General features: G+C 38.6%; 1 protein-coding gene across 2 annotated transcripts; it reads right to left on the reverse strand.

Moving 5' to 3' along the window:
• Positions 1–783: 783 nt before the first annotated feature.
• SLC30A6 (solute carrier family 30 member 6) lies at positions 784–18,121 on the reverse strand. Of its 2 annotated transcripts, none has more exons than XM_032102604.1 (14): positions 18,038–18,120; positions 15,361–15,447; positions 14,663–14,747; positions 13,574–13,616; positions 11,510–11,575; positions 11,045–11,125; positions 9,796–9,831; positions 8,901–8,995; positions 8,089–8,137; positions 6,169–6,288; positions 5,771–5,873; positions 5,420–5,467; positions 4,776–4,844; positions 784–3,733 (listed from the first exon to the last, which is right to left on the reverse strand). In XM_032102604.1, exons 1-14 carry the CDS (start codon positions 18,038–18,040, stop codon positions 3,236–3,238), a joined length of 1,383 nt encoding a protein of 460 aa, XP_031958495.1. In that variant the 5' UTR covers positions 18,041–18,120; the 3' UTR covers positions 784–3,235. The 2 variants fall into 2 exon arrangements, with proteins under 2 accessions (XP_031958495.1, XP_031958496.1); XM_032102605.1 differs by having other exon boundaries at positions 1,053–3,733; positions 14,663–14,778; positions 18,038–18,121.
• Positions 18,122–18,344: the final 223 nt, after the last annotated feature.

Below are 18,344 nucleotides of genomic sequence, written 5' to 3' on the forward strand. Positions count from 1 at the left end.
AATCTAATCAGCAGAATTGCTGCCCAGGTTCTCTCCTTGAAATGGACTTGTCACATCTCAGTCAAGGGGAAGGGAACAAAAATCAATTTACCACCCACAAAAGGCTGTCACTGGCTTTGTGTGCCAAAGGTGTCTGTGGTTACCACCTGGGTAAAGGGAGTGCAAAACACAATGAACTCAAGAGCCATCACTCAACATGTAAAGCTGGTAAAAACCCTGTATTATGGTAGTTATTTGTCCTGTAACAGGTGCTCTGGCTCCTTCTGTATCAGAACAAGGCAGTTTCTCCTTGAAAGAATATGAAGCCAAATAACGGTACGTGCCCCTCAAACTCTCTAAAGCTGGATGCATTTACCTACAAGTGATTGTGATCCTGTGCAATCACAGCTGGAACAGCTCAAGGGAGTAACAATGCCAAATCCTCTGGCAGACAGAGATGACAGTGAGTCCCAGTGCTCTTTCTTCTCTAGCTGGGACAGCATTCCTAGCATTAGGAATGAAGATTATATAAATTAGCAATTCTTATTCACTACATATCAAATAAACATTTAGACTGTGACCACTTAATAGCAAAACACAGTTAGAAAAGACAAAATGTATAAAAAACACTTTCTGTAGAATTATTCCAAGAACCCAGTCTACACTGGTAGTAGACCCAGCAAAACAGTTCTGAAGTTTGACATACCTGCTCATTGAGACTGAAGTATCACCCCAGAGCATCCCTTAAACAATATATATAGAAAGATAACTATAAAATCTTGTACACAAATTACCACTTTCTCCTTGTCATTTAAGAATTACACTGATTTTATTTTCCTCATATAAAAGGAGACATTTTACTCTGTGCTGATTAAACAAATATTCTTAATATATTCATAACAATAAAGCAGCTAAAAAGCTGTTGTAATATCTAAAAGAATATTTATCATCTGCACATATGATATATATTGTAAACAATCACTCAAAAAATATTTTTGTTAAAGTGATTATATTGCACTCAGAATTCTGGGATTCTCACCCTCCCTTCTCATTTTAAATCAAAGATCAGCTTCATTTTTTAATAAAATGGAGATTTAATTTTCTACTGAAAACAAGTAAGCATGCATTCAATATAATACAATGTATTGAAAGTATCAGAAAAAGGGCATGTGTTTGATTATGAAACTGGAGTAAGGAACAATTCTTAAACAGGCCACACAAGAGTAGTATATTGTAAACATTCTGCTGGCTCTAAGGTGTTGCAGATGCTGTAGAAAGTGCAGTCTAGTTCAGCACCCAAGAGATACAGAGAATCTGTTCAAGTGTTCTGTACTTCAGTGAATTTCCATGCAGCAATGGCACATGTAACACACTCACAGAAAGACAGGATAATGAACCAGAGGTGATTACTGAGTTAATACTGACCTCATAGAAACAGAGCCAATTGTTGTCTCTTCATTGTAATCTTTAAATGAAAGTTTCCCAGGTCATTACGTTTTCTTACAGAGCAGTGAAATTTTCACTCTCGCTGCAAATGAAGTACAGAACTAGATTCCCTACTTGTAGCTTACATGGACAGTGTCCCAGTGGCAGTCTGGACACTACCCTCAGCCTAAAACATCCCCACAAGATACATGCAGAATGTCACCTTGCTTTTGCAAGAATGACTACCTCCTCCAAGCGCTGGCTCAAGAAACACAGGTCATGGAGGGGGGAAAAAAAAAAAAGAAAAAAAAGAGGAATGCAGTGTCCTTATGTAGAAAAAGAAATCCTCAGCCAGTGAAGAGGCCACAGATCTTTAAAATTCAAAGGAAGGCTGTTTTCTCCACTCAGATCTACATGAGAAAGATTTCTTATCAAAGCCATTCTCTTCAGGTAACATAGTATCCTTGGAATCCCTGAGATACTACAGCTCCTTGTAACCACCTCGCAGAAATGGAGACACTGACTTAGCACACAGATGAACAAGGTGGAAGCCAATATACAGCACCCTGAGTTGCAAGTGAAACCACAGGAATGGGCAACCCATTCCTAGACGGCCAAGAGATGCAGAAGAATGAGCAGAGGAGCAATTGCAACATAGATACTGCACAGGGGAACAGAAAAAAAACTAAAGTATTTCTAAAAGGCCTTTCCCTGTTAGCAGAGCAGAGGAAGAAAAGACAGCAATGAGAGGGAAGAGCTCTCTGAGAAAGGCCCTGGAGAAATACGGACACCTCAGTGTACAGCAGAACAGTAATGCAAAAGCAGAGACAAGTTAAGTGGTCTCATTCCAAGTGTGTGCCAAAGGTTAAGCACTCCAGCAGTGACCATGAACTGTCAGCGATCACTGACCTGTACTCTGGATATAAACCAGGAATATAAATAAATTACTTTTCCCCCTGGAACTACAGAAAAAATACAAAGAGGAAAATACAAAGTCACAATCAAATCATAGAATACTCTCCATAGTCAAAAATGAAATACCGGCTTCAGAAACAATAGCCATCTGTTCTGTATCCTAAATAGGGTTAACTGTAAAAAAGAGGTGCTTGTAAAATCTTAAGTTTTAAGTATTTTATTTCCCAGTATATTGCTAAATAATTCTGCAGTTAAACCAAAAAGTAAGAAATATCAGAGATGAGTATGGAATACTTACAACTAGAAATGGTTGCTGAACCATCTGAATTTCTATAAAAGAGTCAATAAAAATGTAAAAACATGGTATCACAAAATTAATCACAATCTGAAAGGCCAGATTGTCTTCACAATGGCCACAACATGAAAACTGATGGATTTTTGCAACCAAAAACTAACTGTGATTTGGCCCAAACATGGTTTAATACAGCAATCAAACATCTCTGAAAATTGGGACTTGTATTTCTGCCATTTCCTATTCTCTCAGCTCTTCAGCACTCAGTAACTAATTCTCATTAGAAAAAAAAATGTTAGCTGGTCACAATTTTATTCTCTAATGGAGTTGTGCTGCATCTCAATACATTCTTGGATAAACAAAGAAAAGGAGATAAAAAAGATGAGTAGAAATAGACACCCTATAAAAACTACTTGTAAAGTATTTTAAGTCTGGAAAATATCTGTGGCATTACACAGGCTACTGCTGATGCGAAGAAAAAACTGCTATTTAACCACTTCATGAATATGAACAATGCACTTGTTCCCAGCCATTTAGAATGATTTGACATTCCAAATGTTTGTAAAAATTGGGTAATAAAAGAATTAAGTCAATACCCTTAAGTACAATAAATAATGGTGTTTATTATGGTCGGGGCTGACCACGAGCGTTTGTTCCATATCTGCTTGGGACATTTGCAAAACCAGTTCTGAATCCTTGAGCTGCTCCCATTCCTGGTATTCCAAGTCCTTGATTGAGTACACTGCTGTAGGGTGCAGATCCATGATTAAAGCCCAATCCATAGGGCTTTGTCTGAGTGTTTAAAAGGATGACTGGACTCACATTTTTGCCTGGTGTGTTAAAAGAAAATTCTGGTGGTGGGCTGCTGGGCTTAGCTGGAGTGGATGTAACAGGGTTCAAATTATCAGCAGCTTTCAAAGATGGCATTGGAATAATGTGATGATCCGAAAGGTTCAGAATATTGTTTGCAATAGGCACAGATGATAAGGTAGGTCTGATCCAGTCATCTTTGAAAATCTGAACAGTCAAGGTAGAGACCAATGTGTATAATCTGTTAGTGACATGGGCAAGTACCATTTGTTCATTCGCATCTCTCCGAATTCGGACATGGACTGATCCGGCCTAGGAAGTGATAAAAACAAGCTGGCTGTTAATTGTTACTCCAGTCAAGATTCCCCACATGCATTTAAGAAGAGGTAAGTTATTCTGCAGAGAATTATACAACAACCTTTTGCAGTGGAGACTACTGACTAAATCAAGAACATTATTACAGGACACATTTTGATCTTTCCTAATGTGTTGCTCTCTTATGAACATATCAAGATCATCATTCAGGAAAAGTGAGTCTTAGAACCAAACTATACAATACAACATGTGATGGGAGGAAAGGCAACAGCTGGGGGGGAAAATGGCTCAAAAGAAGAACAAGGCGCAGACAGACCTCACACGCCAAATTTAGGCATAAGCGGCAGAAGAGTAAACTGAAAGCTATTTTTACATCAGAAAATGAGAACTACTGCCTTCTTCGTTGTTTCAGGAAGGGTAGCATACTGGAAGAAATCAGTAAAGAAATATTCTAAGAGTCTTCGTTTTCCAGCTGTCACAACATACCTACATCAACGTAGGAGTAACCAAGTTCTGGGTGATCATTCTGTATCACAAAAAACACCCCTTCATTTCTTTCAGCTTACAGAATTATTGGTACATAACTTTAGATATTTTGTTCTACCTTCTCCCCTAGCAATGCTGAAAACATATGATTCTACTGTCTACTGTAGACCTTTGGTGCATTAAGGGTTACAGTTTTCTTCTCTCTTCCTAGACAATTTTCACTAACACACCATTTTGAAAAACATCTTTTCTATTGTTTTTGATTCCCTTCATTGCCAAAACACAAGAGAAATCCTACAGTTGCAAAAATGCATTCTTTAAGCCAGAACTGCAGTATACATTAGTAACATTAACCAGTAACAAAGCTTTAAAAATTTAAAGGACAGGGGAAGAGAAGTTTTGCAATAAAGCACAAGAACTGAGTACTGACTCCATCAAAATTTTTTATAATTAATATTTCAGAAGAAATATCTTACATTATTTAAATTTTAAAAATTAAAGTAGTATCTGACAACTTTTTTTTAAAGGTTAGAAAAATAAAGACATAACTTACCAAAGTGCCAAAACCTAATGTCCAGAAATGTTCATTTCGAACTTCCAACACTCCATCCAAAGTTGAAACCTAATTTTACATAAACATTTCACACAAGTATGAAAATAAATCAGAAGTTTCAAATCTCTTTAGAAATGTACTTTTATACATAACTGAATAACAAATAATTTTCAGTAGTGAAATAAAAGCTCCATACATAGAACAGATGGTATGTGTTAATGTCACTAATGCTTATCTACTGCACTTTTGCTACCCTTAAACATCCAAATCCATCAAAAAAGGTTTAAGGAACTTATTTCAAGTAACTCTTGCAGCCAAATTGGAGTATGTTCTCAACTTGATATGCTGTAATTCAACAGCTGCGTGTACTCCTTTTCCTCCTTCAACTCACATTTGTAAACCACTTCAATGGTAGCTCAAATTTAAATAAAAACAACCTGCACTACTTAAACAGATTTGTTCCAGATACCTAAATGATGCTATTCATCTTGGAAAGCAAGATTCCTATTTTCTACATGCAGATAAAAAAAAAAAAAATTAAAAATAATTTAAATGAATTTCTTCGACTACTCAGAAAATTCTTCACATTCCTAAATGCTTATTAGCTGTGCACACTGTATGCTATGTATTATACATTGACTTACCTCCCTAAGAAGTTTATCTAACTGGCCAATCACATGAGGTGGGGTTGTCTTCAAAAAGAAGAGGAAAAGAAAAGACAAAAAATATAATAAAGATTAACTGGCCCTGTTTAAGTAAGAGAGCCTTTAAGTCTGGTCTACCCACACAGGAGACCAATGGCACTTTCATTAAATTCTTACGACTTTGTGATGCATATTTGCACTACCCTTAACATTCTTCTAGCACATCACAAATTCCCATTGGAACACTTCCTATCTGCAAGCTTAAAACAGATCTTAAGGGATTCTTTTTTTAATGAGGACGTTTAACAAAACCGAAAACACAAAATCTGTTGATTTGTGACGCTGCCTTACCTGGAGTAGTACTTTCCCACTGTAGACACTCATGGGATACATGGTACCAAATGTCATCAAAGCAATTGCTATAGCAGAGGCTGTGTCCACAGCAAAATAATTGCTAGGGAGAAAGAGCAATTTTAAAGAAACACTGGTTATTTACATATTTGAAAGGCAGAAGAACTTTTGATTCTTTTTTCATTCTTTTAAATTATATACACTTACAGAATTTTACACAAACTAATCTCATTTGAACTCATTCATCTTGGAGAACAGACAGATGCATTTGTAGAGTTGCAAAGCTATTCATACAACATGCAGCTCTAGATGAGATCATTCCTTTCATGTAAAAAATGTATTTTGAGATAGACTGGATACAAAAAGAGTTACTGTTTTAAAACAACAACTATACATACTTGATTTCGATGAGCATATATGTAATGCAAAGAGCCAGAGCTCCAGCAATATCAATCAAGACAAAAGGGTTCATCCGTGGCAGAAAGATGCTACTCAATCCTGGGATGATTCCACAAATACTGCAACAAAACAGAAAAAACAGCTGTCAGCCAGCTCTTCATCATTACTTCGAAACACCAAAACTACAACCACAATTACCATTTGACTTCTAACATGCTGCTGCCATAGCATAGGATGAGTACTGTAAAGGCCCCACTAATTCTGCTCAAAGGCTGCTGTCAGCAAAAATTACTCAAGTATTTTTTTCAGGTAACACAGGTCTACAATACAGCTGTATCAGCTGTATGCAACACAAGTACTTTATGGGTTCAATGTTGGTATTACATAGATATATGTAGTGAGGGATTTGCATATCACCAGTCTTCAATCCATCTGCCACCTTGGTGTGCAAAAGTGTCCCAAAGCCAAAGCTAATTAATTCATGAAGTCTGAAAGGAGGAAGAAGACCAGCTACATAAGAGGAGACCAAAAAAATGCATGAGGGAATGCTGGGAAAATTATTTATTTATAGCTATCTCCTGTCAAGAGGAGTTTGTGTGCTTCCCAGTGAATACAAGTGCATGTCATGTCCTGGAAAATTGAAAGGCAAAGACAACACGAAATGTTTTGTTGCTATGGTTAAAGCCAACCTATGTTTAGACATCATGTGCTGGCCTGCTCCTGTAAGAATTTTAATCAACATAATTATATACAGGTGCAGGTATTTTTTAATCAGCACTGCTTCACATAACACATCTGAAATAGCTGTATCCATACTAATTCTTTTTTTTTTTTTTTTTGTATTATATACACTGTATACAGATTATCTCAAAACCCAGTAGAAATTATATTACTCTTGATTTGGGACCTCCTCAAGTTATCCATCAGTGTCCTTGCCCATAACACTGTGTTTCCACACTGACAAAAGGAAAACTGTGCTACTGTCTGTGATTGGTAGGCACCTTTTTTTTTTTTTTCTTTACACTAAAACTTGGGCAACCTAATTATTAGTCTTCCAAAAATATTTTGCAGATTTTGGTTCTGATGATGTAACATCTTATACCCACACAAAATCAATTCTTCTATTATCAAGTCAGCATTCTCTGCTTTCCTTAGCTGTAAAAAGATCACAAGACGCAGAAACAGATGGGCTTTGAAGCATACTTAACATGTTTTACAACTTGGTTTAAGAAGAAGAACTTGGTTCTTCTTTCGATATTGACAGATACTTGGAAGAACATGTATGGATTAAAATAAACTTTCCTGACATCTGACAAAACTATTTGCAAACAGTGTTATCTTGTATTCAGATATCCAATACAAGCAAGACAGTTAGCAGACAAGATGAACGAGCAACACTGCTCATAGCCCTGAAAGACAAAGACTTTCCAGTTTCCTGCTGGACAGGTGAGGAATTTCCATAGCTATGGTTCAGTGAGTAACCTGTTTCATATATGACATTTAAACTCAACCATCTGAAACATTTGTCCAGCCCACAGATAAACATATGTAATAAACATAAATTATTACAAAATATATCACTCAGTAATGCATGTCGCAAAATGCAGTTCAAGTATGTACAAGATAATGCTGGTTTTCCTGTTCTCATCCAAAGAGAATTACACATAATCCATTTAACACATACACTCAAAAGAAAAGATACCCAGGAAGACATATTTCTGTTAGATTGTTGTATCTGGGAACTATGGGAGACAGTGTTTGCTCCGGAGTTCATACAGGAGACCTACAGTAGGTACAGCTATTCTAAAAGTTCTAATACAAGTTTATGCCTCAATACCCCTCCAAATTGTTATTATACACACAAAACCAACAATGCCTTCCAGAAGCTAATGATTCTGAAAAACAATTTAAAGCTTTACCTTCTACTAAGATCTGCAACATGCTCCTGAAGCCAACTTGTGCTGGCAGCTGCAAAAAAAAAGAAGGTAATAAAGTTACCACAATTTTAAGTACCATTTTAAAGTTACTACATTTTAAAGTCAACATAAGTTTTATTTTAAGGGAAGAATCCAATAAATACACTGTGAGTAAATATATCTCAACAGATACCCTGGCACTTGAAAAAAGCCCAAAGTCTGTCTTTTCCAGGCAGCAAGTACAACATCCACTCTCAAAATAATCTGATTAAAGACAAATATAATTGGAGGTTATAACCATTATCTTTTATATAATGGATAATATATATTTATAACTATGGACAATTTACAGGACAATTATAACAGGACAATTTACTATTGCGGGAATGACTGCAAACCTACTTCACAATGAAAAAGGCAAAAGAGCTTTTAAAAAGAACTATTGCATTAACTTATTTTTAATCCATCAATACATCCATAAAATGTCTTGAAAGTTCTGGTATCTGTCACATGATCTTCACTGGTTGAATTCAAAAGATTGAAAATAAAAGATACTGCAGCATTAAAATGGTACTTGATTTATCATATTAATGACTACATACTACTCAGAGCCTTATAAGCAAACTGGAGTTGAAAATCAGATGGCAATTCTACTGCACAAAGTTACATTAACAGAGGTAACAGTAATATATACCCACTATTGTTATTGTTACCCACTCTTATTAAGAAAATTACCAGACAAGTTATACGTTGATAAAAATAGGAACGTTAACATCTTTTTCTCAATTCTTGTTATAGTCTAATTTATCACATACCTTCAGAGACATAAGCAAAAGGCTTATTCTTAATGGAAAGCATTGTAAATAAGTTGAAAAAGAGAGCCACGAAAGTACCAACCAGCAGTCGTCCCCTAGGGAGGGGAAAAAAGGTGTCTTAATTTCCTATCATCACAGAACATGTAATCAAGTAACTGTAACTACCAATAACAGTATCAAAATACTTTGCTTGGTTTCATTCACTGAGGCTGAAAACAAGCAGGATAAACTTGTGTAATACTTAATAACCAACAGTGTATTATCATTGTAAGGGTTATACAAGATCACTGAACTTCGTACATTATTGTTATCACATAATGCTCATAATGTTGAGTAACAGCTCTTAACTGATTGCACATATGCACACACATATGTACCTGTCCTTTGAAAATATAAATACATTGTCCCTTCAGCAGCACAGCTAAGAAGCTTAGCTTTCTATGGAATTATGCCATACACCCCCAGCCTTCTTCTACAACTACTTCCACATACATTCCAGGTCCCGTTCTTCTGCCCCATAAAACCTTCTCTTCCCTTCCCCATGTTCTTTATAGTCTTCACCATCTCTGCAACACTTCCAGTTTGCTTATGACCACAGCATCCTTCCCCCCCACACACCAGGCCTTCCTAGAGGCCACAAGAAACAAAAGGAACTGATCTAGGAAAAGCAGCAATATATAGTTAAATCACTATTTGAGAGAGCATGAGCATTAAATTTCAGTTGTACCTTGAAAAGAATTGTTTGCAGTATAGCTTGCACATCATTTGAAACAAATGCCAAGGCACCAAAAGCAATTTGGTACTGGAAGTACTTGCATAACTAATATATGTTAGATTAAGAACTAGAAACACAAAAGGACAAGAACACATTTTACATGCCAAAATCATTTCTTACGTGTGTATCTCAGGCTGTTCCAGAAACCGCTCCGCACTACAAAAATAATTGAACATTTGAGTTATATTCATACAGTAAAGCCTAGATACCTGAAGATTATTTTTACAGTTCTGTAGAATTAGCTGCCATTCATAAACAAAAACTGATAGATACAGTGCTGCAAAAAAATGGATTGCTTAAGAAAACAACAACTTTTATAAGCAATGAAAGCATTTAACACTGAATCGAAGGAGATGTAATTTAGATATCCCAAATATTTCCAAACTGTGCCACATATGCGCTAGCTACCATGAATACTGCCTACATGATAAAAATATGCTTGTAAATGAACATGAAAAAAGATATCGCTTCTGGCACCACCACCAGTGTTGGCAAACACAACAAACTAAGTCTGAAATTCCTGACTTACAGCCTCACACTAAGCAAGGTCAAATAAAGTAGACATTGGATACTGTGGTGGAGATATAGATCTTTTTTCACCCACCAGTGAGTTAACAAATGAGCTTCAGCTGTAACAGAAAAACCTGCTAAGTTTGTGGAATTTCCTAAGACCGATGTTGGAAAACTTGGAGGTTTTGACAGAGGTTCATTCATTCCAGTGTACTGTCAGTTCAATACACTGACCTTATAGTATGAAGTTGCTAAGTTGTTAACATAGCCCTTTATACAGAAAATAGAGCCATTGAATAGAAAGAGGGAAGATACACTGCCCCAATTTTAAATTCCAGATGTTAGTTAACAAAAGCCTCTTCATCTTTAAAAACTAAAATAATGTTTTAGGCTAACCTCTCAAAATACAAATGCTTCAAGCATAGATGGTATGGCAAATTAATACTTGAGCAAATTTTGAGGGAGTGAAGAAGTTGATGCTTTAAACATTCAGATCCTTGATATATTATGAAGCTGTTTTGACTTCCAAAAATAAGAGAAGAAAAAAAAAAATCAAGATGCATAAGGAAATGCATTAATTACCCAACTTTTTGGAAAAAATATTCTTCAAACCATTAAATCTTTTCCTAGAGAGCTTTTTAAGTACATTTATCAATTCCCATCTTTACATCTAAAGCCAACATGTAGTGTAATAAACGCAAGCAAGCAGTAAGGTTTAGCAATACTTTTTTTTTAAAATATTAAGTTTTTTCTAAAGTATCTCTCTACATACAGCACTTGTAGAATGCATGTGCTTTTGGTTGATCTAGATGATATCCTCATATGTTAAAAAATTAAAGAAAACCGTATATAACCCTACCTTTCTTTCAGTATAAAAAGAGCACCAAGCTGTGCCAGAACTGTAGATGCAAATACAGCTAGAACTTCAAACCTTTCAAACCTGAAATTTGAGAATTAAGTTTAGAAACACTGAACATTGAACAACGCATCAAAAAGAATCTTTTCTGTGCAAGAACCAGCAGAATACACCTACTCTTTCCAGTTCCTTCAACAGCAGACAGATGGGAAGAAACAGGAAGTTTTATGGAATAGGCATTATTTTCAGTTTCTTTTAACATTCCATTCATCAGAGATACCTTAAAATTAAGCATTTCTTAGTTCTTCTTCCTGTCCACCCCCTCCTCTGTAACTGTTCTTTACAATATGTCTTGGCCCTCCTCATTTTTAGGCTCTTTCACATAGAGATTATTACTGATGGCTGTTCAGAGATCCAGGCAATGAAATATTGTATTATCAAACACTACATCTTGTTATTAGTACTTACCCAAATGAATAGACTGGGCTGGGTTTCTTCATCATAACCCAGTAGCTTATTAGACATGTTACCAAACTGAAAAGAGGGGGAGAATTAGACTATGATAAATAACTGCACCCTTTACCAACTGCATGATCTACAAATACACACTTGAGCCACCAGAACTCAAACAAACGAATACAACCACGTCTTACGCTGAACTCAAACTCCATCACTGTCACAGTGATGTTCTAAATACTCCTCATGTGCTTTTTGAACTTGCCTAGAAATGCTGTAACCTGAGAAAGGCCATTTAAATGAGAAGGAAGCTGATAAGTAAGACAGAAGAGTGAAAGAAAAAGCAAAGAAATCTCTCCATTAAAGTGTTCCTTTAGAGATATACCATGAACTAGATTTAGGATTCTAGAATAAGTCTCAGGCCCAAGTATTGCCTTTCTTTCACACAGTGTAATTTCTCTACATATATGGCCAAAACAGATTTACTTTCTTTGGCTGTGTTCACCTACACAGGCTCTTATCTAGCTGGCCATTCACTGACAGCCACAGGTCTCTCTTGCTATCTTCTGTCCAAATTTTTCTCTCATATTGAACATCTAGAATTCAAGTATTTTGGAATCTCCATGGTAGTAGTCAGAATGTTTCAAGGATGAGTATAGTTTTCTTTGCCTATTTTTCCTCTATTGAACCCTTTGAACAATTTTTTCAATTGGAATCCACATGGATTCGGTGCCATCTGTGCTTTCATGCACTCCTTTTGTAATTAACAATGTTAAATCACACTGGATCAAGAAATCATCCCTACAACTGATGAACAATCACATCCTCACAACTTGATCGTCAGCTGTGTAGAATAAAAGTAAAAGCAAAGGAAGTAATACTGTTCATATACAAAACAGTAAATTCATATACTCAGTAAGACTATTATATACCACCTGGAAAATGACAAAAAGAAAGGAAGCAGAAACTGATTTTTGCAGCAGAATTACTGAGCATTGTTCTCCCTTATAGCAAATCAAAACTCTTGAAAGAGATTGCTGTGAGTTAGAATAATCTTCTAGTCTAACCCCTAATTAACCTACAATATGAGTGCCAGGGGTGTTCTACCTTCTCCTAAAACTGAAAAAGAAAAAAAAAAATCTATACAAATAGGAAATACCACATCAACACTTTCCTCAATTTCCCCAAGGTGAAAAAGGTATTTTGAGTCAAGACAACAAAAACTCAGTAGATACAAAATTCTAAGAGAAATATGAGATTCATTAAAGTCAAATCACAATTCTAATAGTCACAGATCAATTCTTTTTTGTGCCTATACCAACAAGTCATTTTTTTTCTGCATGTTTGCTGATGTTATTTATAAATGTTTTACTGTAAGTCAGGTAAGTTATGGTACGTAGTGGACATATTATAACTCAGAAAGCTGATCCATACCTTTTATAAGATAGTGAGATAGCAAGGAAAATAATGTAGGCTAATATTTTTTAAATATATGCATTTTACCTCCCAACCAGTGCAACCATTCTGTATCTGAGATAAGAACTGAATATATTTCATGTCTGTATTATCAATATTACCAAAAGCATTCAGAACTATCATACTAAAAGTTGTTTTAATATAATTTTGTTAGGAAACAAGAAAAATACTGAAAATATCTAATGAGCTTATGTGCAGAGTGCTTGGTATCCAGCTTACAAAATAGAATTACATGCTTCTGGTTTCCTGATATTAAAACTGAGGGTTACTTCACAATCAGTGACTATGGCATTAGGAAAATGTTCTGAGAGAACAACCAGACAACAGTTTTATGCTATATTGTTTTATGTTGTCACGCATCTGCACAGAGAAATCCATGACTGAACTGATCAGTTACTAGTCATTCTCAATATAGCTATGGTGGGTTTTACCATCTATTTATTGTGTGCAATTTTATACTCATTTAAACTATATTTAAACCAGTTACTGTTTCTATCCTGATGATTTAAGTCACAGGTCTTTGAACCTGTAAGTAAATTTTAAATGCATAGAAATATACCGACAAAATAAACAGCAAGACAAAATGGGAAAAAAACTCACCTGAAAAGATCAAAGATTGTCAAATATGTGTAAGCAGTTAAAGCTGTAAAGAAAAGTAAATATTAAAACTTAATATTTAATTTTTTAATGCAAAACTCACTTGTATTCTAAGCCCCTTTTGTGCAGCTCTTTTCAATCTTCTACCTACACAAACTGCCTCTGCTGATAGAACAAGTCTCTGTGAATATTCTAAAGACACCAATGTATTTAACATCATAAGCAGGTTGATTAAGGCAATCCTAGTTCAACTAAAGCATGTAATAAAGCCCAGATACAAAAAGTATCACATTTGTGACTAAGCTGTGACTAGGAATTTAAGTACTTAAAAGTCAGGAGATCTTTCAGAGACACATCACTTACCAAAGCTAGAGATCTCTCATGTGCATTATTGCAGTGAAAAGTAGGTTGAACAGAATTTTTTTTGCATCTCTAACCTATCCTGAAACTGCAAGAAAACCTGCATAAAAAATTAAAAACTAAAAAAGCATTCTATTCTCAGTACAGATGATGGGAAGCACATCAAAGCCCCTATCCAAAAGCAGAAGGCATACAAAACTGCATTGGGTCTGGCTGATCTGTAGTTCATTTCCCCACAGCAGCCCTCACAGTGCTGTGCTTTGCCGTGGCAACTACACAGGTGTTGTACCACTCCAGGGTTTTGGCTACTGCTGAGTATTCCTTGGAATCAAAGAAGTCTTAAGCCTTTTGCCACGCTACAAACATCCTCATTCAACTCCAAGTGAGGGTCTCTGTATCAGTCACTGGTTCCACTTATACAAGGAACAGGTTTGAGGACTAGTAACTCAAAAGTCTACTGGTTTTCAGTCTTAAAGATGAAGAAGCTACTGCACAAAGCAAATGACCAGCAGGACTGAAAAACTGTGCAAACTTTGAAGGACTTTCACCCATCCAAACTTGTCTGTGAAAAATGCTTCTAAGCTGACTGTGGCAAAGCAAAAGGAAGCACTTTCTGAACCTAACCTCTAGCTCCATTAAGTGCTGGACTTGGCTTTTTCAGTCAGCTGGAACTTCACAAGCTAAGAAACACACGGTAGTTTGTTGTAGTTTCAGTACATGAGAGCCACCTACCTATGCTGTTTGTAGAGCTGCACCACATGAGCAGGAGGCCAATACATATTAAATTTATAGCACCAAACAGTAAAATCTTCCAGGACTGTTGATGAGAATAAATATGTTCTTTACACCTCCCAAAATTTACAAGACAAAAATATATCAATCTGTTCTTAAAAAACAATATTGCAGTATTTGGTCATGCAAACAGATCTTGCTTCTCCTCCCTCCCAAAAATTCACCACTCATTTCAGAACAACAAGCCCTTATTCTATTTTAAACTTTACAGATTATTTTAGAACTCATTTATGAATGCCACCATGCTTAAAATACCTTTTTGGTCTAAAAAAAAACCCACCCATCTATAATATTTGCATTTTATTACAGCACACAGCACCTGACTTCTGAAGACCAACTTGTGCAATCTTGTATTAGTGGGTTCCTTTTTTGTGCTGAAACTTTGGTCCCAAAAACATCTGCAAATACTCAGTTTACAGTTCTACTGAACCCATCATTTACAAGTATAATTCTGGAGAACACTAATTGACAGGAACAATGCACAGGAAGGAATATAGCTGCAGAGATAGATTTTTATTTTAAGCACAGCTAGAAAAATCCAAAGAAAAATTTTCACAATATACTTAATACTGTATTTTAACTTATCCCAGTTAATGTATTTTTATTATGATGATGATTTTTTTTTAAGCAATACTTACCCTTCTGTCTGCTGCAACCAACCTAAATTCATGTGTTAACTTTCCAACCAATGATCTCTGTGATTTGCGGAACAGGTGTATTGTCCCCTTAAAAAAAAAAATAGTTTCATTAAAAACTTTACTTAAACCATAATTTAAATTAGCATAAAGGAAATCTTCATCTATTAACTATTTTCATAATTATATCAAAGACTCAGGTGAATTTTTTGTTAATTAGAAATACCACATAAACTTTAAACTCAGTATTTTGGTAACCATTTCACATGGTTATTATATTAGAAAATGACATATTACTTAGAATCAAGCTTCATTTAAACATAATCCAGAACTCAGGTTTACTGGAAAAGATACTAAAGTATCATTTAAAGAATGGGTTTTAACTTTTATTTAGATGAAACTACTCCAGACAGTTTGAAAACACAAATATATTTGTTTATCAAAGCACACTTCCCACCCAAAGGCAATGGATTCCTTAAACAGGAAAACATTGTTCACAGATTATAAAGGAGAGCCCACCACAGAAGTAAAAACAATGCTGGTGATGTGGTGGCCACAGGGCCAGTAACAAAACAAGACATACCAACAATGTTGGCTCTGACTTAACCTAAATGCACCCAGTAGCTGTGGTCAGTGCAGGTGCTCCCTCCCCTACCTTACAGAGACCTGCAGAAGAGCTCTGTCCTGGTGTGGAGATGGGAGAGAGGGGCATGGTGCTCCTGGAAGCGTGACAGGGAGCAGACTACCAGAGAAATTCATCCACCATGCCACCTGGCTTCCCTTCCCCAGAGGATCCAAGCTTCTAGCTGGTCGTCCTCCCTCCTGCTCTCCCCACAAAGAAGTAAACTTTCCACATGAAAAGCCCTTCTGATTTGCAACAGTAACTTGGGAACTTGTAATGATGGTCTGTCATCTGCAGCATTTGGGGGCCGGATTAAGTAAGGCTTGATTTTAAGCTATCACACCTTAGCTGCCAGCAGAAGGCAAAAAGACGTACTAATGGGCTCTTCACCAAAATAAATTCAATTAACTTTCAGACATTTTGTCAACACAGCTGCATTTCATATTATCTGAGAAATACAAGTGTGCCATGAATTAAAATTTAAGCACTACTACAGATCCCAAGTTTCACTCTTCTGGGACAAAACATTGGCATTTACTCTCTTCTTTACTAGCTAATCATTACATGATTGTTTTAATCCTCAACAGACACATGCAGGATGCCAGAACACCTTGGAAAGCTTTTCTAACAGGCAGTGGACTGCCAGCTTATGAAAGCTGCTGTGTTACAGAATCACAAAGAAATATAGACTGTCCTGAGTTGGAAAGGACCCACAAAGACCATAGAAGTCCAACTCCCAGCCCTGGACAGGACAGCCCAAGAGTCACACCATGTACCTGAGAACATTGTCCAAGTGCTTCTTGAGCTCTGTCAGGCTGGTGCTGTGACTGTTCCCCTGGGGAGCCTGTTCCAGTGCCCAACCACCCTCTGGGTGAAGAACCTGTTCCTAATATCCACCCTAAACCTCCCCTGGCACAACTTCAGGCCATTCTCTCTGGCCCTGTCACTGGTAAGCAGAGAGCAGAGATCAGTGCCTGCCCCTCCTCTTCCCCTCAGGAGGAAGTTGTGACTGCAATGAGGTCTGCCCTCGGTCTCCTCTCCTCCAGGCTGAACAGACCAGGTGCCCTCAGCCGCTTCTCATACGTCTTCTCCTCCAGACTCTTCGTATCTTCGTAGCCCTCCCTGTCGCCTGTACACCCACCGCTTTCCCACACTGCTGGCACGGTGTCCATCGCCCAGCCGCACCGTGCCACACCTCCTTGTTTACAAAGGATGCCGTGCATCAGAGCTGTGTATTCCGTGCCACAGGGGACCTCGTGCAAACTCACGCAGGCCACAGCCCACCCCTGGAAGCAAGCTCCAACTCAGCACGTGTTGCACCTTGCCATTAAAGCGTCCCTAGATCCTACAGTTCTGCCGAGAGCTCAGTGCTGGGCACGGCGGCTGCCCCACACCTCAGCCCCGGAGGGTCCCCGTGTGGAGGAGCTAAAAGCGCTGTACAAGACGCGTTTCTGCAGCGAGCGGCGCTGTCTGCGCCAACAGGTGACAGCACCTGTTATCGATACCGATGTCACTTTAGCGGGGCTCAGCATGAAAAGGGAACATTTCGCCGCCCAGATGAACACGCACACACGGCGGTCGCTCCCAAAAGATCTTTGGGAAGCGAGCCTCAGAGTGACAGCCCCGATACCGGGGAGCAAGGGCACTATAACCTGTTTGTCCTGAGGCGAGTCCCAGCTCCCTGATGTGCCGCTGAAGGAGAACTTCGAGGCTCAGACGGCAGCCCGACGACCTCGTTCGAGACGCACCTCCAGCACAGGAGCCCCCCACGGCCCCGGCTCCCACCCGGGCCCTGCCCGCGGTGCCGGCCGCCCGCGGCCCCGACAGCCCCCGGTGACCGCGCTCGAGGGGAGGGCGGAAAGCTCCGAGGAGGAAACAGCGCACGGGCAGCGGCGCCCCGCGCTCCCCCGGGCCCGCTAAGGGCCGCACCAGCCCGGATGCCCCGCGGCGCCGCTGCCCCGGCCGGGGAACGGGCACTTCCAGCAGCCTCCTCACCCCGTATTCCACGTACGACTTCCCTTCCTCCTTCCCTGCTTGCCCCCAGCAAGGGCCACTCACCATATTACTCCCCGCAGCGGAAGAGACGGCGCCATGCGAGGCCGGAAGGGGCGGGAGAGGTTCCTGTCGCCGCGGCAACGAGCGGGCCCGGCGGGACACGTGGCGGAAGCGGCGCCCGCCGGGAGCTGGCTGCGGCTCCGTGCCGCTCCCGCGGGATGTGCGGCACAGCCCGCCCGCCCTTCGTTCCCCCCCAGCCGGCGGCACGCTGAGCTGGCGGCCCGCTTTAGGACGGGAGGGTCTTGTCTGCCGCCCCACCGCGCCGTTTGTCTGCTCGCTGCCTGCGAGAATCCAAGGAAAGGGCTCCGAC

Source organism: Corvus moneduloides, chromosome 3 (genome assembly GCF_009650955.1).
Source record: "Corvus moneduloides isolate bCorMon1 chromosome 3, bCorMon1.pri, whole genome shotgun sequence".
Taxonomy (NCBI): domain Eukaryota; kingdom Metazoa; phylum Chordata; class Aves; order Passeriformes; family Corvidae; genus Corvus; species Corvus moneduloides.